General features: G+C 52.6%; 1 protein-coding gene across 1 annotated transcript in view; it reads left to right on the forward strand.

Annotated features, from left to right (window-relative positions):
- The window catches only part of DSCAML1 (DS cell adhesion molecule like 1), a gene marked incomplete at its 3' end in the record, with an annotated part of 343,503 nt that overhangs the window by 284,767 nt on the left and 39,773 nt on the right, over nucleotides 1-18,963 (forward strand). Inside the window, exons 12-15 of the mRNA XM_081238516.1 lie at nucleotides 9,215-9,414; nucleotides 10,087-10,183; nucleotides 10,782-10,910; nucleotides 17,611-17,778. Coding sequence (XP_081094642.1) covers nucleotides 9,215-9,414; nucleotides 10,087-10,183; nucleotides 10,782-10,910; nucleotides 17,611-17,778 — 594 coding nt within the window. The remainder of the gene's footprint in view (nucleotides 1-9,214; nucleotides 9,415-10,086; nucleotides 10,184-10,781; nucleotides 10,911-17,610; nucleotides 17,779-18,963) is intronic.

An 18,963-nucleotide genomic window follows, 5' to 3' on the forward strand; every position in this document is an offset into this window, starting at 1 on the left:
CTGAGCTGGGAGGTTCCCTCCTCCCATGGCAAGGTGGTGTGCAGAGCTCTCTAGAGCCTTCAGGGCACACGCTGTCCCCTGGAAAAGCCTCTCCCAAAGGCAAGGAGGAGGACATCCAGAAAAGCATTTTAGCGTGCCAGAGAAAGCATCCTTTTTAGCAAAGAACTCTACAAGACTCTTGGAGAGATTTAGGTTAGACTCTCAGAAGGACTCTCAGAAGTCCCGTCCTTAAGGTTGGTGAAGAACACCATGACTTCACTGCCCTTCTTCCAACCTTATCGGCCTTGAGGTTGTCCTGCCTGAGGCGGAGGAGGGACCAGAGGGATATCCACTTGCATGGGGCTGGAAGAGGAGGGTCATCCAGCACTAGGGTTCTTCCCTCAGACCCTGTGAAAAGCTCCTCAACCCCCTCCCCCCAGGCCACCCACCTAGAAGAGCAGAACAGCCTAACACCTTGGTGTCCGGGTTCCCAGACCAATCTGCTTCACCCCCAGTTTGGCTGCATTTCTCTTCAGAGAAGCTGGACTCTTTGCACCCCCATTCTGCTCTCCTGCCTCCTGCCCTTCTCTGACCAGTGTCACATCATGGCTAAAACCACAGATGCCCTGAATCCTGGCTCTGCTGCCTACTAGCTGTGTGGCCTTGGGCAATTGACTTCTCTAAGCCTCAGTTTCCCCATCTGTAAAGTGGGAATAAAAACAGGGTTGTTCTGAGGATTAAATGAGTTACCGCATGTAAAGGAATACAGAATAGTGCCTACAAATAGTAAGCCTGAAATAATGTGAACTTCTAGGATTATCATACACTGGTGCCCACGAATGGGGTTAAGAAGTACCCCAGGCTTCCTTTTGGAATGCAACATTCCACACCTCTTTCCCATTTTATCAGGCCTCTCCCAACAGCTGGTGGCATTCATGCCCTTCCTCTTCCACGTCCTGCTTCCTGAACACACTGCACTCCTCCTTTGGGTATTCCTTACTGAATCTTCCCTCCCTGGTGACTCGGGGACTGTCAGAAACACCAGCTGAGCTCCAATCATCAGGCGGAAGAGAGGGAGGGGGACAGAGACAGAGAAGGCCCGACTCACCGACCCCCTAACTCCTGCCCCCAGCCCCAGCTGGCCCTGGACTGGCCTCCTGCCCCACCGGCCCAGCCCTTCAGTTCTCAGCCTCCTGCACTGCCCGCAGGACTCCTCCACATCGTGTCATTCCCACCCAGCTTCCTACTTCTGGGACAAAGCCCAAGGTGGGAGAATAGTCCACCAGGCAGAAGGAGAAGGCTGGATGAAAGCAGAGGAAAAGGCGCTGGTGAATTGTCAGGGGACTTGGGGCTGCTGCTTCTTGCCGCTCACCGGCTGTGTGACTTTAGGCAAAACACTTAGCCTCTCTGAGCCTCCATTTCCTCCTAAAAGCCCCCAGGCTACCTCCTTAACAGGAATGAAGCTCCTGATAAAGGATGTTCTGGTGTTCTGTAAACTGCAAAGATCAGCCCACCCCAGCTTATGGGTGGGATCCCAGAGAAGAGGGAAGCTGGAGCGATAAAGGAGGGGCCGAGTAGGTGCAGAGTTTATAATCCCCATGGCAGGGTCTAGGGGCCCTAGAACTCCATCCCCAATCCTGGGGGTTGCTCAGAAAGTCTGTGGCTGCTCGGGGTGAAACGGGGGAGTGAGGAAGCAGAGCTGTCTTGTGGTGTTTTAAAAATCTATCAGCCTCTCACATCAAATTAAAATGTAAATAGCAGCTGGTCCAGGCAGGACCTGGGGGTGACAGGAGCCGGCCTGCGAGTAATTTCACAGACGGGAACCGGTTACATCGGATTCTGACAACTGTCTTGTTTCTGAAATTGATTTCCTCTCCCCTCGGCTTGCTGCCCCAGGAGGGCCCTGGAGCGAGGGGAGGGGGTGAGTCCACTGTGGAGGCTGGTGCCTTTCTCCTCTCTGTGGCTCCAGCCAATAAAGCCCCATTGGATCCAGGAAGAGGAAATCTGGGAATTCTGCAGGGCTATAAGGCCGTGGCCTGCAAGCCAGAGGCCCAGTGAGGCTCCTTCCTGCCCTGGAGTGAGTCTGTGGACCAGGGCAGGCTGCCCCAGGGCACTGGGGGAGCCTGCCTTCTTTCCACAAAAACATGCTAAGTCCTGAACAGGGATGCTCCTACCCTGGAGTCTCACAGTCAGAGCCAAGGACACTGCAGTATGACATGTGCCATGCCAGGGACACTCGATGCCCAGAGGAGGGGTATCTGCAGTGACATGGGGTGTCAGGGAAGGGCCCTGGAAGTCATCAGGAAGCCCCTTTGGGTTCGACCAGAATTTGCCCCAATTTGGCCATGTGCAGTGCCGGCGTTATACCAAGTACCAGGGTTGTAAAGCTTTGAATGAGACTGGCCTAGCTCACCCCAGGACCTTCCACAGGACCCCAGGGAAGAGCCCACCTAAAGGAGCTGTGTTGGAAGGAGCTATGTAGTAAGGGGCAGCTCACCCACTTGGGTCTCCTTGATGCCCTTAAGCCCAGCCCCTCCCTGCTCCCAAGTCCCCAGAGAATCTCTTACTGCACCCCTCTTTGTAAAAAGAAATTAGGTTTCCCTGGCTGTTAATTGAATTACACTGCAGAGAAGTTGTATCTCATTAAAGCCTCCTGTGTCCTACTGGAGCACTGTGTTGCCTTTGCGGCTGCTATTAGCACTTGTCACGCAGAACTCAGCCCTGTGCATACAGTCCCCGCCCCCTCCCTGGCTCTCCTGCCCATTCCCCTAAAGCTGCAGTCCCTGACACCTGCCCTAGGAGAGGCCTGCTGAGGCTGCCCACCATAGAGAAGCCACAATGTTTTGCTGACAACCAAATTCCATTTCCCAAAGCCAGATTCTTTGTGCATGCATGGCAGACAGACAGACAGCCAGAAGTGGCCAGCCCCTACAGTAGGACAGGCTTAAAGAGGGAAAAACTGCCTTCTGGAAGCTTCAGTTTCCTCATCTGAAAAGAGGGGATAGTAAGACTTACTTCTCATGGCTGTTTCTGGGGAAGGCCAGTAAGCAATGAACCAAGAGGCCAAGGCATCCAGCAGACTGCCTGCTCCATCAGGGGCATTGTAGGCACAGGAAGGCCATGGTGCTTGGTCAAGAAATACATCAGGACCCAGGTTTCAAGCTGGGGAATAATAACAGTACCTACCCGCATGACTTAATTCATGTAAAGTACTAGAATACTGCCAGCACATGGTACATGGGAAGTTCCCAGTAAAAGGTAACCATAAAAGTGTGTGTGTGTGTGTGTGTGTGTGTGTGTGTGTGTGTGTGTGTAGAGGGAGGGTGCGCTTATGTGAGGCAGGGCTGTGAGTAGATGTGTGTTAGACAATCACATGAGGATATTGACATGCAATTGACAATTGCATGTGTATGACGACACCACGTGTGAGTTTATGGTAAGGGTGTCAGAGTGTAGGCTGTGAGGGTGACTGTGTTTGTGACTGTCCATTGGGGGTGTTTTTGACGTTGCCTCTGTGTATGTGTGTGTGCGCGTGCATCTGTGCTCCTGCAGGTGACCGCACACGAACATCTCTCTAGGGAATTTCTGGGGTCTGCCTTCAACCCAGGAAGTGCTCTGGAGCACAGCCAGGTCTCGGTGCAGTGAGGATTCAACTATGTGTATCACTGTAATTCAGTGAAGCAGAGCGGCTTTGTGGTCCAGAGCAAGAAGCAAAAGAGAGAGAGATGGAGGGACGAGGAGAGCAGATAGAGCGGGCACCCGCTGCCCTGGGCTGCCCGCTATTAGGGGGCTGCCTTGTTAAGTACAGCAGCCAGGAGGGCGGAGGCCCCTGGTCTGTGAGCTCAGGAGGGCAACCAGGCCCTTGGAGGCCTGGACAGGGTCTGGGGGAGGGGCACAGTGACAGAGTCCCCTGTTCTGGCCTTGACAGGCAGACTGCGTAGGGCAGGAAGAAAAGAGGAAGCAGGTCCTCTGCTTCTTGCCCAGGATGAGGGGCTGAAGACCCCTATACGCAAGAAGAGTATGCTCACAGAATCCTCCCATAACAATGAGCTGGATTCCCAGACCATCTTTCCTCTCTCCTGAGACCCGGACACCCGCAGGGGCCCAAAGACATGGAATCTTCTCTGTGCTGCCCTGGAATCTTCTCCACGCTGCCCAGGTGGTCTAGTATGGGGAGCTCCCTGCCTCCACTGCAGCCCTTTCCCTAAACAGCCAAAACTACTGGAAAATTCCTTCTTAGGCCAAACAGGAGGACTACCTTCCCCCTTTTGAAGAGCTGTTGTGCCACGTCCCACCCAACTCCCTGTAAGTTACATGCTCCCAGTTTCCAGCCACTCTTCAAATGGCATGGCTTGAAGTCTGTCCATCTTCCTGGTCGCACTCCAGCTTGTCAGTGTCCTCCATCATGTAGAGAGCCCAGAACGAGATGTGATGTTTCACGAGCAATTTGGAGCTTGTCATTCTATGTTCTGAAGACCTGAGCGCTAGTTCTCCTGGCATCAGTTCACCTTCCACCATTAGTGTTAGAGCTTCATACGTTATGTATCGCCTCTCCCATCTGTCCACTTTTAAGAAGTGTTGCTGTTTATTAGTATGACCGGGGCAAATCACTTCTCTGCGTGGCCTCAGTTTCTTTATTTGTAAAACGAAGGGTCTGTGTAGATGATCTATACCTGTGCCCTTCCATAGAAACAAAATGCAAGCCGCCTGTGTAATTTAAAATCTTCTAGTTGTCACATGTTCAAAAAAGTAAAAAGGAACAGGTGAGGGCTTCCCTGGTGGCGCAGTGGTTGAGAGTCCGCCTGCCGATGCAGGGGACACGGGTTCGTGCCCCGATCCCGGAAGATCCCACATGCCGCGGAGCGGCTGGGCCCGCGAGCCATGGCCGCGGAGCCTGTGTGTCCGGAGCCTGTGCTCCGCAACGGGAGAGGCCACAGCAGTGAGAGGCCCGCGTACCGCAAAAAAAAAAAAAAAAAAAAAAAGGAACAGGTGAGATTCACTGTGATAGTATATCTTATGTAACCCAATATACCTAAAATATTAACATGTAATCACCGTAAAATTATTAAGGAGCTATTTTACATTCTTTCTTTTTCTTCCTGTGTTTTTGAAATCCAGTGTGTATACAGTCACAGCACATCTCAGTTTGGACTGGCCACGTTTCTAGTGGCCAATAGCAGCGTGTGGCTAGTAGCTACTCTACTGAACGTTATGTGGGCTCTGCAACTCTAGGACTCTGTGATTCTGTAAAACAGATGGCAAGTAACATCTTACGGTGTGCGTGTATTTATCTGATGCTTTTCTTGGAACAGGAGAGGAGCATGAGACGCTTGGGGTGGGCATAGTACCCATAATGAGCTTGAGGCTCAGAGAAGTCAAGTCGCCTGTATTAAAGACCACATAGCTGGGTAGAAACACGTCCGTCTGGCCCCCAAGCTCTTCAAGCTGGGTGGGGTCCACAGAAGCAGTCTCTTCTTCTTCACAGATGAGCTCCCTTGAACCTGCCCTGAGCTGCGGGGCTGTGAGAACATCGGGTTCTGCTGCATGCTGTTTGCTGCCGTAACAATGGTGAAGGGAGCCCACCCCCTCCCCCAGCCCCAGGTGTGGTTAATACTCAGGGCTGAAGGACCAAGAGGGCTCTTGAGGCCCTGTTGTCTCTGGTTGCCCCTGTGTCTGTCTCTTTGAACAAACCTGATTGGGAAGACCCTGGGAGGTGGGGCTGGCACGTATGAATACACAGGCTGTGCACGGCTCAGAGTTACGTAGCTAAGGGGCAAGTAAAGTCTGGAACCCAGTCCCTGCTCCACTGGCCAAGCTGTGGCTCCCAGCACCATGTTGCATCCAGCCAGAGGGGTGCCTTTATAATTCACACACAGGCCCTGGACAGGCTGGTACAGCCCTACCTGGAGAGCAAAACAGGGATGAGTTGCCAGTTTCTCACTCTGGTGCAGAGCCTTGAGGTCCTCCTACCAAAGAAAGACTCATCATTTCCCCTTCCTTCTTTGGACCTGTGACCTACGCTGAGGCTTGACCCTGCCCCCATCCCCCTTCACACGCGCGTGCACGCTCACGCAGGCGCACACACACACCCCTCAGCATGAACACCCCCGTCTCGTCTGTGGCTTCAGCGGCAGCCTCTTGAGAGCTAGGCCTCCTCTTCCGCAGGAAGGCCTCAGGGCTCAGGCCAAGCAAGGGTGCCAGGCCCCAGTCTCTGTCCATTCACTGTGCGGGGAGCAGAAACAGCTCGTGCGCCCCTCCCGCCACATCCCGGCATTTCAATCCTCCGGGAAAAAATGGAGGCTTCTGCAATGCAAGGCCTGACTTGTTGATGTAAAATCTTACTCTATATTCCACCCAGGTTTATACGAGTGAATTATGCAAATCTTTGATAGAAAAATATTCCTCTGCACATCCTTGAGAGTGTAAAACCTTAGTCAATAATTCATACTCGCATGTCTCTGACTGCAGGCTTTTTCTTCATTATAACTTGCACCTTGTTATTTGTGTTCCACGTTTTATTGTATATTGGTGCGATGCCGTGCATTATAAAATTTATCTGCTTCATTATATGATGAGCCGGGGCTGGGGATTGTGCTGAGATGCTGGTGCAGGGGCCAGGGGCCAGAGCTGCCCTCAGGATCCAGTCCCACATGACAGAAGGCAGAGGAGGTGGCTGGCTGCATGGTGACTTCAGGGAATGCCAGAAACCACCCTTCATCCCCCAGACCTGTTCCAGATGTCCCCTCACCTGCTGACTGGCGTCTCAGGTCCCACTATTACAGCTCCATGCCTTCCTTCCTTTCTCCAAAGGCTTATTTGTCCTTAGAAGTCAGAGGACCCTGGAGAGTTTGCTGGGAAGAATGTTGTGTGAGTAGGTGTTTAAAACTGGTGATGCAGTGGTTGAGAGTCCACCTGCCGATGCAGGGAACGCGGGTTCGTGCCCCGGTCTGGGAGGATCCCACATGCCGCGGAGCAGCTGGGCCTGTGAGCCATGGCCGCTGAGCCTGCGCGGCCGGAGCCTGTGCTCTGCAATGGGAGAGGCCACAACAGTGAGAGGCCCGCGTACCGGGAAAAAAATAAAAATAAAAAATAACTGGAGGGGAGGGACTTCCCTGGTGGTCCAGTGGTTAGGACTCTGAGCTCTCACTGCAGGGGGCCCGGGTTCAATCCCTGGTCAGGGAACTAAGATCCCGAAAGCCAAGCAGGCAGACAAAAACAAAACAAACCAAAACTGGCGGGGAGAAAAATCCTGAGGATGCTAGGAGGGAAAGAAAGGGGCATCCACAGAAGTGGAGCGGGGATGTGGTGCCCCAGAGGGGAGCCTCCGGGGTGGGGGGTTGTAAAGAGAGAGAAGACAGAGCATCCTCTTGTCACATGGCCCAAGCAGGCCAGTGAGGGGGTGGCTCTCTACTCTGCAGACCTCAGTGTGAGCAGGGGTCCTTCCCGCAATGCGGGGCTGGGAAATGCTGTCTGATTCTCGCAGTCAGCCACAGTGCCCCCTAATGTGTGTACTCCGGCATGGCTCATGGGCACTCGTCTGGAGACGAGAGCCCTGGGGACCTGTACTCTAAGAGGCAAGGTTTCCCAGGAAAGTGGTGAGGAAATGGCAAGGACAAGGACAGTCCTCCAGCTGCATGGATCTCTTATCTCTCGGGATCTGCCCTGGACATCGCTGCCTCTGAGCCTTTGCTCCAGCAGTTTCCACCACTTAGGGCACCCTTTCTCCGCATGTGTAACCTGCCACGTCAGACGATGAGCACTTCTCCTAGCACAGTGCTTAGCAATCTTTCCTGGAACTGCTATTGTGTTGTCTGTTCTCACCGCTGCAGCGAAGCTCCCTGAGGTTGGGTTTGTCCTGCTCACACTGTTGGTTCCAGAACCCAGCATAAGGTCTGGCACCTAGTAGGTGCTCCATCAATGCTCGTTGAATGGCTGGGTGATGCCTTCCCTGACACTCCTCCACCAAAATTAATTTCCCCTGATACCTCCTTGAAAAACTCATCCGATCTTCCTATGTTCGTGTTGCTCGCACAGGTGCCTACCTCCCCCTCCCCTTCCCCCCTCCTCCCAGGAGGCAAGGACCCCGTCTCCCCCAAGCCTGGCACCACGCCGCGTAATGGCATAGGTGCTGGATGCATGTTTGTTGAATTGATGGGGGGAAAGGGGACAGGATGTCACTGGCCCGAGACCATCTTTCCCTCTACCGCACCCTCCTCCTGCTGCTGCCCATGGTGCTCAGGCCTGGAGGAGGCTCAGGATTGAGACGCCTCTTGTGAGGGCAGTGGGCGGGCTCTCCTGACGGCCAGCCAGGGCCTTGGCTGTTTCATGACGATGTTCTCAGGTCATTGGTTGGGGGACGGGGGATGGGGGAACCTATTAGTGGGCTTGAAGGTTCTTAACTATGGTGCTGCTAGCCAGGGTTTTCTGTTGCATTTTGTTTGGAAGAACAGGAGAGTTTCTCAGCTGTCTGGGAGGGCCCTGCTGCCTAGAAGCAGGGGGTAAACCAGCTGACCGCTGTGGAGAGAGCTCGAGCAGAGGCACCAGGTGTGTAACCCAGGGTCCACAGACCTCCCCGCCAAAGGTGCATGGATCCAATTCAAGGGGTCCATGAATTTGGGCTGGGGTAAAATGGCATCTTTTTTTTCACTAACTTCTAACTGAAATTTTGTACTTCTTCCGTTTTGAACGTAAGCAACGAACCACAGCAGTAGCAGCACCTGTGACTGTGACCAATAGGTATTTTCATACCACAGCCCTGGCAGATATCTCAAAATATCATTTGTGCTCATCAGTATTACAAAATTGTTCTAATACAATCCAGCACTAGATCTTATTTCATAAAGAGGAATACAGAACATATATTATGTGATCTACTGTATCAAAAGTTTGCTTTTGAATGTTCATATTGGTATAACCATACTTCAGCATATCTGGTTTCCTTTGTCATTTTATGTATATTATGCATTTTAAAAGATTCTGAAAAGGGGTCCACGGAATATCAGAACCCCTGGTGAAGAGAGAGGCTGCCCCCGTCGTGGGTGGGCTGGGGAGAAAGGGACAGGCAGTGGGGTTTTCTGTACCCTCCCCCAACCGTTGCTAGACCCTCCCCCTGGGGCTGAGGTGTTCTGCGGGGAGGGGCAGTGGGGGGCGGGGCCTCGGCGCTGGGCACGTGCTCTCCCCGGGCTGGCCTCCCCCCGCCCTCACTGGGACCTCCTGCGCCTCCTCCCCTCCCCAGTCCCGGCCATGATCACCTCCCACCCCAACACCACCATCGCCATCAAGGGCCACGCCAAGGAGCTCAACTGCACGGCGCGGGGCGAGCGGCCCATCATCATCCGCTGGGAGAAGGGGGACACGGTCATCGACCCTGACCGCGTCACACGGTACGCCATCGCCACCAAGGACAGCGGCGACGAAGTTGTCTCCACGCTGAAGGTGAGCACCCACGCCCCAGTCTCAGAAAGTGGGGAGCCCACAGCTACTGCATCTGTATCCAAAGGAGGTGAATGGGGAGTCTGGGAGCCCCTCCTCCACCCCAAAAAGTACCTCTCCTTTTCCCTCCTTCATCCACCAACCTCTGCCTTAGAACCTCACTCTATCCCCTTTCTGACAACTCCTCACCTTTAAATGTGTGGAATCCCCAGCGCCTCCCTCCCAGGACACCCCCAGCCCCTCCTTCCCTCCCCCCAGAATGCCCTCAACCCTCTCCCTCCCTCCTGGACCCTCTCAGCCCCTCCCTCTATCCTGGGTCCCTCCTCTCAGCCCCTCCCTCTATCCTGGGTTCCCCCCCCCTCAGCCCCTCCCTCCCTCCTGGACCCCCTCAGCCCCTCCCTCTATCCTGGGTCCCCCCCCTCAGCCCCTCTCTCCCTCCTGGACCCCCTCAGCCCCTCCCTCTTTGGGAACTCCTCAGCTGGCCTCCCTGCAGGGACTCTTCCACACTTCCATCCTTTAAACTTTCTGGAAAGAGGAGCCCTTGACAAACCCCTGGTGCGTCCCCTCCCAGAAGAAGGTGGCCTTGCTGATCCCTGGCTAGATGGGCCCCCTTCAGCAGACCAGCTCTAAAAGACTCTCCCCATTCCTCCCTCTCTCCCTGCCGCTGCCCCCCAGCTCAAGCCTGCTGACCGTGGGGACTCTGTGTTCTTCAGCTGCCATGCCATCAACTCGTACGGGGAGGACCGGGGCTTGATCCAACTCACGGTGCAAGGTACCTCACCTGCCCCACGCCTCAAGCCCTTTCCCCTGGGACCCTCACTGCCAACTCCCCTCAAGAGCAGGGACACCGCCCACATCTAGTGGAGGCTGACCGGAAACAGCTCTGAGGAAAGGCTCCATCCAGCCTCCTTCCTGCCCAAAGTGGGGGGATAGGGTCTTTCCAGGCACACTGCATACAGCGAGGTTTGCAATGGCTGCGGCCCCTGTGGAGCATACCGCTGCTCCCAGAGTGGGGGGCCTGGATTTGTGGGCGCAGACCCTGCAGGAGGTGTGGGAAGGAAAAGTCAAGCTGGGAAAAGTTGGGAGCTCTGCATGGGGGAAAGTAGGCTGTCAGCTCCGAGGAAAGGGGCTAAGGAAGAGAGGGGAGCAGGGCAGGAATGGAGCAGGCCCCCCTCTGCCTCTGAGCCCTGCTGCCGGGCACCCTTCACCTCCTCCTGCCTTGCCTGAACTCCAGGGCTCAGGGCCCTTGGGTGGATCACAGGTGACCCGGATCCCCCAGGGCAGATCCCTGGTCCTCTGTAGGGGTCGGCAGGAGGCCAAGCTCTCTGCTGCCATCCTCACTTCTACCCCCTTCCCCTGCCACCCCCCAGAACCCCCCGACCCCCCAGAGCTGGAAATCCGGGAGGTGAAGGCCCGGAGCATGAACCTGCGCTGGACCCAGCGATTTGACGGGAACAGCATCATCACGGGCTTTGACATTGAATACAAGAACAAATCAGGTGGGTGAGGGCTGGGCCTGCCGTGACCCCTTGCACCATGTGCCGGGACGATGCCCCTCTGTGGGACAGCCCCTAGGTGTCAGGGCTGCCCATCTAAGGCAGCCACACAAACCCCTGTGTCTTCCAAAGGGAGGAACATTGGTCAGGTTAGGAACCCTGGGAGCAAACAGGGGGACCCTCAGTTGATGGGGAGGGGGTGTCAGCCCCTTTTTCCCAGGAATGTCCCTGGGCAGGTCCATAGGGTGGTCTGATTTAGAGCAACTTAAAGGCCCTGAGCCAGGGGGCTATGGGCTGTATCTGTGGGGTCAGAGACATCAGAGTTTCACTGGGTCATCTAGGCACTCCTGGTTTGGGATGATGGGGATGCTTGGGAGTCAGAGAGCTGGTCCTTGCCAAGAATGAGTCACTGGGGGATGGGAGTCCCTGGAAAAGCATAGATCTAAGTTTCCTCCTCCAAGAAGCCCTCCCAGATCCCTCCCTTGGGACCCTAGCTAGCTCCTGAGGCTGCCCGCCACTGTAAAGCCATGTAGAGCAGAGTGGACAATGGACCCCTAGGTCTCTGGGGAAACAAGGGACCCACAGTCGTGTGGCAAGAATGGCAAGGAGGAGACGAGAGGCCTGGACAAGAGGCCAAGCCAGAAAAGAGCAATCATGTTTGTATCTGTGTGACTATCTCTAGAAGGTACAGGCAACAGGGGGCTGCCCCCTCACTCCCAACACAGGAGTGAGAGAACGAGAAGCATGCTTCTCCTTTTGGGTTCTTTCATACCTTCGGAATTCAAGACCATAAGCCCATATAAGCTTTTCAAAATAATTTTAAAATAAAACACAGAAAGAGAGTCTGGAAAACTCAAGCCGCCCCAGCCCCCTTCTCCCACCAACTCCAATTCACCTTCCAGGTCTTAGCATAGATCCAAGGTTTTGTTTCCTCAAAAGCTTTCCAGACCCTTCCTCTCTTCCTTAACATAGCACATGGTCATTGGCCAGCTGGCTCTCCACTCCCCTAGAGGGACAGCACCTGGCATAGCGTCCACAGCAAACCTCTGAGCTGTATTCGCCTCTTGAGAAGCCACTGTGTCCGGGCACTGGGCTCGTCATCCTTGATACAGGTTTCAGCAAGGAGGAGCCCTGCCCTCAGAAGCTTACAGTTCAGTTGGGGAGAAAAGTCAGCTCACAGCGAGCGCCCCTGGGAGGTCACTCTCAGTGCAGGAGGCGGGCCGTAGAGAGGAGGAGGGGCTCTGCCCACAGGGGTCGTCAGGGAAGCATCTCTTCGGTCCCTGTAGACGCTCCACTGAGCTGGGAGAAGATGGAATGCTAACAGGCCTAGATTCAGGGAGATGGGAACAGCCGAGCCCCAACGAGATGCAGCGCTCTCCAGGGAGCAGCACGTCTAGCAGAGGGTTCACAGACCCGGTTCCTGGTCAATAAGACTAAAATGTGCTCTGGGCTCCAGGTTGGGGGAGAAGGGGGCTCTGGGCTGAGCTTTTACTTCCTTGGGGAAGGTCATTGAGAGCTACTAACAATGTCTGAGGTCCCAAAGAGAGACTTGGCATGGCACCTTGAAAAGGGTCACCAGGTGTCAACAGGAAGGAGAGGTATCCAGAAGCTGAGTGAGCAGGCTGCCGCAGCCCTGCATCTGGGACAGGTGATGAGCGGTGGCCGGGCCTCAGTGGAGGCAGAGGACACGGGGAGGAGAGGAAGCCCACTGTGTTCATCTCACACCTCGGGGCTTCCCGAGTCTGGGCACAAGCTCCCCAGGAGAGCTCCCCATCTCCCCAGAAAGATGGGCCAGCATCTCCCTGCCTGGCTGATGTGGCCTGTCGGGGGCGGGGAGTGGATGCCTGGGCTGTCACTCGGGCCCCTCCCCTATTGCTCCTTTTGACTGCCGCCCTGCCCTCCTCCCCCATGCTGCCCCGTTGCCCACCCGGCCCCCTCCACTGACCGCCCCCTAATGTGTGGAAACCTTTCCTGGGGCACTGCTCAGCAGGGCGAAGCTGAGAACATCACACATCTGGAGAGCAGTGCAGAAGGAGAGGTAGGCAAGGAAGATGCTGTTTTCAGAGCTCATCCACATCTTCCCCCAACCCCCTCTGGCTCTCCTGAAAGATGAGGAATGGCCATACCCCACCCCAGAGCCAGGATGGATGGCAAGGTGGAGAGGAGGGTAATGAAAACTCAACCTCAGACTCTCCCATCCACAAGGGCTTTGCACCTGTAAAAAAAAAAAAAAAAAGCAAAATAAATCACAGGATCAAGAGCACAGAGAAACTGGCTGGTCCTTTCTCCTGTCTTTAGGTGGGACTACTCCAGGCCGCCCCACTCAAACGGGCATCTGTCCTGGCACTTAGGAAAAGGAATCCCGTGGGAACTGCAGTGAATTACCATATTGGAGTCAGGCAGAGGCTGTGAGCATAGCACAGCTTCCTTGTCTGTGAGGGGGACACAGTAATGCCTACCTTGTGGGATTGTTTTGAGGAATAAAGAGAAAGCATCTAGCATGGGGCTATAGTCAACCTTTAAAAAATGTAAGTTCCTCTCCTCCTTCTAACTCAAATACTTCATGTGGCAATTTATAGTCCTGTGGGACTTGCAGGCTGAAATATGTGTCTGTCAGTCAGCAGCATGTACTGAGTGCCAATAATATTCTTGCAGAATCATGCACCAGCCATGTGGTAGGGAACGAGAAAGAACACGGAGACAGAGTGTTGCCCTTGGAGCTTACAATGCAGTTGGAGTGAGAATAAACACTGTGTACACACACTCGCATGCACATACATACACACACACACACGAAGGCACTTCCAGGACCATTACAAAGCACTATCCAATCACGTGTAATACACCACAAACTGAATTACATGAGAACTGTAAAAGGTATCCTAGGGAACAGATGGATGACTCAAAGGAGGGAGGGGCATGTGTATGTGTGTGTGTGTGTGTGTGTGTCTAAGTAGATCTTCTGCCTGCAGGTGGAATAGTAGAACAAGAACAATTCTCAAAGCAGAAGACTTGGGTTGACCAAGTGTCAGGGCTGTATGATCTTTAGCAAGCAACTTAAGGTCTTTGGGCATCTCTACCTATCAGTGGAGACAATAACACATAATCCAAGGTGGCTGCAGGGATTATGTGAATGTGATGACTTATGTGCATGTGCCTAGCACAGAGCCTGACACAGAATAACCCTCCATGGGTCCCCATCCTGTGCCCCACTCTCCCTTCCCCTCTTCCTCTTGCCCCAGACCACACCCATCCTGGGTCTGGACCATCTGCCCCTGACCCCCTTCTGTGTTACGACTGTGCCTTTGCCAGGTTTTCTGCCATGTTGCTCATCATGCTAATTTTCCAAGGGAAATTACCAAGTCTGCCCTTTCTAAGCCATCCCGCTCACGCTGACTTCTCCTGGCCCCAGGCAGCAGAGTAATAATACATGAATGCTGAATGATAAATAGCACCGTCCACACAAATGTATCAGATGGCGCCGTGCAGATTTAAAAATGCAGACACCACATTTCGCCCCTGTTTTCCAAGCAAGGAGCAGGGATGGGTTCTTTGAGGATGGCCCTCCAAGCCCAGAAGGCAGCCTCGTGGCGCGCGCCGTCAGCCACCATGGGGTGAGCCAGCCCGGTGTGGCGTGGCGTCCTGTGTGAGCTGGAGTGGGGCTGTGAGAGGGTCTGGTGTTGGGATGTGGTGAGTGGTCGTGGTGACCCAGGGAACCTTTTCTCGGTGCTGCGGAGATTGCCATGGTGGGCTCAGAGCTGTGATGCAAGGAGGAAATCAGAGATGCAGAATGGATTTGTTTCCCAAGCACAGGCAGCTAAATGCTCCAGATGTGGCTTTTGTCCAAACTGCTCCCCCTTCTACAGTGAATGTGTCCCCTGAAACACCAAAGGCCCCAGGTCCCCTCCCAGCAAGCAGCCCACCGAGTGGAAGGCACTGACATCTCCCCAGCCACTTCCTTATTTTTTAAGAAGAATATTTTGCATCATATACCCTTTGATGAAGAAAAGGAGAGAGAGCCCTTAATGAAATATGTTAATCTGGGTAAGCCAGGCTTATATGAAAGGGAATATTAAAAGAGACAATATTCACCAAAGCCAGCTCAGTACTCTGAGAGCTGAAAAGGAAAGGGAAGAAAATAGGGCCCCTGATTTCAGCTATTCAGGTCAGAGAGATGGCAGTGATCAAGTATGGAAAATCAGCTAGAGACCTCCAGATTTGACTCTGATGCATTAGCCTGCAGGCGCTGTGGGGAGAGAGCCATTTTGTGCCAACATCAAAGATGATTTGGGAACACAAGGGCAAATCCACCTGCAAATGACTGGCAAAAGCAGAGCAAAAGGAGGCCACTCTCTGGGGCATCCCCCCCCCAGCCTTCCTGTGACTGGCAGTTGAAGGAGGCAAGGGAGGGAAAGGCAAAGGGTATTTCTTGTGACTACAAAATGCAGAGGAACTGCGAGTCCAAAGTCCAGGACAACAAAGTGGCTCTGATCTAAAACCAACAGTGGGTTTTAAGTGCCCAACGCGTGCCAAGTGGGCAAGATGGGCAAAGTTTTAGACATGGTTCCTGCCTTCAGGGAGCTTATCTGTGTGTAGACGGAAATAGAAGCCAACGGTGGGAAAAGTGTATGGAGTGAGGAGAGCCTAGGATGGAGCCTTGAGGAACCCGAACCATTAATGGTAAAGTAAAAAAGATGCACCTGCAAAGTGAAGCGATGACCCAAGAGAATAGGAAAAGCTAGAGAGTGTTTTATTAGGAAACCCAAGAGAAAAGTGTTTCAGGAAGGGAGAGGTCTAAGCGTTGAACACACCTGAAAGGCCAGGTGAGAAATCGGCCTTGATGACATGAGCATCACCTATACAGTGGAGATATGGTGCTGATGCCATTGGAAGGGGTGAAGAGTAAATCATGTCCATCACTGCACCTGGCACATCACAGGTGCTTGATAAATATTAGCACCTCTTTTCTTTAGCCCCTCTGTTTTCAGACACCGCATGTGGTCTCCTTCCTCTGCCGCACTCATCAAAAATGAATGCACTGACTCATGATCACTGTCCCTCTCCTGTAAACACAGGCAAATCATGTATGATGTGTGAACGGGAACCAGCTCCCAGAATGCCGCAGAGAGAAGTGAACACCTGCCTCCGCATCGCTAGCCCATTTCCTCCCAAACCAAAGCAGTACCCACAGCAGTAGGAGCCTGCATATTTGCAATTCTGGCTTAACCTGCCAGCCATAGTGACTCTTGGGCAGTTGGGGTGTTTTAAATGACAAGGAGAAAATACTGTTTTTCTGAGCATCCACTGTCTGCCATTTGTGACTTTGGCTCATGAAACCAAAGAATTAAATGCAAAACTGCAGATGGGGAGCTGGGCCAGTGCCCTTCACAGATGCCAAGCCTGTGTGGCTAAAAGTGGTGTTTTGAAAAACGTCAAGACCTCAATTAACCAGAACCTGGGGGGATGGGAGAGTCTTTTTGAGTGAACCAATTCTCCTGATTTACCAGGCATTAGCTTAAAAAAAAGTCTTCCTAAAATTTGTTCTAGAATGTGCTAGCCTCCCTCCCTGATTTAGGGGTTAAACTGGAGTGAATACAATTTAATCTTTTCTACTGAGAATTTTCAGGATCCTCTACTGTGGATTTAAAAGACATGGAAAATTAGACTGAATAGTCACACCAGGACGTGCCCTGGGAAGATTTTTAAGCCCCACTATCAGCTAGTTTCCTTGTGCTTTGCCTTTTTGTTTCTTTTCAAAGCAAAGTGCCAATAACGTAATCTGGTTATGAATTCTGCATTTGGAAGGTCCTAGGCTGAGGCGTTGCTGTGACTGCAACCCCTTCCATGTCTGTCTGGAATCCCCTGGTAGGTGCACAGCACAAATATATTGAATGAATGACTGGATTCCTCTGGAGATGCCGAGTGTTTCCTGTCACAGTATCCCTGAGTGGTATCTATCTGGTATTTTTCACATTCTACAGTTTTGCTAAACATTAGCCCTGGAATGGGCTGCCAGTCCCCCTGGATGAATCAGGAACATGCTCACCCTTTGTTGGCTTCTGACTGTAAAGACCCAGAGACCATTCTCTTGCTGGTGAGAGAGAGGGTAGGGTTTGCCTAGGGACTCTGGCACATGGTTTGTCCCCCTGGCAACCCAAGAAACAGTCAAGACCACCACCACACAAATGCACAGGGAAAGGCAATACAGAAGCACACATAGGAGGAGAAAGGGGTATAAGACTTGGCTTCCCACTTTGCACTGGGATCATGGGTTGAGGGGGTGTCTCACAGTTATAACAGGTCTCTGATGTGGTCTGAGAAACCAGGAACAAGGGCACTGGCCAATCAGACCCTCAGGAATAGCAAGCAAATGGTGATCTTGGAAGGGACCATAGGAAACATCTGACCCCCATCTGAGGTTTGAGTTCACCAGGCGGCCCAGGGCAGAGAAGGGTTAAGCTCCCTGAGTTTCCAAGCGGTGCATTTGCTGCTCCCATCCTCAGGCATCCCTTGGTCACTTGAGCTTAATGGAACAGAACCCTTTGGTTCTCTGTGAAGTTGTGAAGGCTGTCTTGCTTCAGTCTCTGTGAACTAGACCTCTTCTGGGCATCTAAGTTGACGTTGGGATGTGCTGCTGCTTGAGGCTGGAGAGGGGTCCTGGAGTTTGCCTGGCTGTGGTTAGAAATGGGTGTCCTCTGTCCAGATTCCTGGGACTTCAAGCAGTCCACACGCAACATCTCCCCAACCATCAACCAGGCCAACATCGTGGACTTGCACCCGGCATCCGTGTACAGCATCCGCATGTATTCCTTCAACAAGATTGGCCGCAGCGAGCCAAGCAAGGAGCTCACCATCAGCACTGAGGAGGCCGGTGAGCACCTCGCCCAGCTACCCCTGCGCATGGGCTCGGGACATCTGGGGCCACACCCACCCTGTCCACTGGCAGTGGGCTTGCAGTTAGAAGAGGAGAAGGGGGAGATTCCAAGGTGTTTGTGTCTGCCTCTGGATCATTGGAGATTCTTCCGTCTGACCTTTTCCAGATGGGGTTCCCGATGCAATGCTTTCGGGAGCTGTCCATGGTCCTGCCCCCACTCACTTGGCCGCAGCCTGTCTGGAAAGGACAGATATGCTAGATCCGCAAAGGATGGGCGTGCTAGTGCCCTGAATTACCTCCTGTGATTTTTGTCATGAAGTTTTCCTGAGAGTTTAAACAAAATTTTCTTTGCTGTATTTTCTCTTACCTGTCATCGCAAAATATAAATTAATACAAAAAAGTATATATAACATACATGTTCCATTTTACAAATAATAGTAAAGAAACACTAGTATAACCAACACTCATTACCACTTACCAGAGGTCCTCCATAGGCCCTTTCTCAATTATAACCTCTCCCCCTGAAGTAACCAGTATCCTAACTTCCTTCCTTTCCTTTTTTATACTGTCACCACAATGTATGTACACATAACCTATGCCATTTAGTTTTGTCTATTTTCTAATAGAATATATGCATGAAATCATACTTCATATATTCTCTCTGTCTTCCTTGTTTTGATCGATATTCTTTTTGTGAGCTTCATGTCATCAGTACAGCTGTACCATTTGTGTATTTTCATTCCCCCCAAGGGATATAAGCAGTTGTAGAGTTACAGTCATCAGATGGACAAACTTCTACCCTTAACCAAAAAAATGCCAAAATGTTTTCCAAAGTTTTGTACCAACTTGCTCTCTCATGATCAGTGTACAAGAGTCCCTGCCACTTCATATCTTTGTCTGAACTTTGTACTATCAAACTTTTAAAAAATATTTGCCAGCCTGCTGGATGTGGAGTAGTATTTCATAGTCATTGTTCGCTATATTTTCAGCAAATTATGGAGAATGAAGGGGAAATTTAAACCCTATGATCATTTCAGAAGGACTCAAACAAAGGTTCTCTGCTTCTGTAGACGAGCTTTTCCTTTCTCCCCAGCAGTCCTCCAGCTCAAGCATGGGAGTAAGAACATAGGACTCTCTTCTTCCAAGACTTGACTCATAATGTTGTTTCTCCCCACCACCCCC

This window comes from Mesoplodon bidens (assembly GCF_964165515.1).
Source record: "Mesoplodon bidens genome assembly, chromosome: 7".
Classification (NCBI taxonomy): Eukaryota; Metazoa; Chordata; class Mammalia; order Artiodactyla; family Ziphiidae; genus Mesoplodon; species Mesoplodon bidens.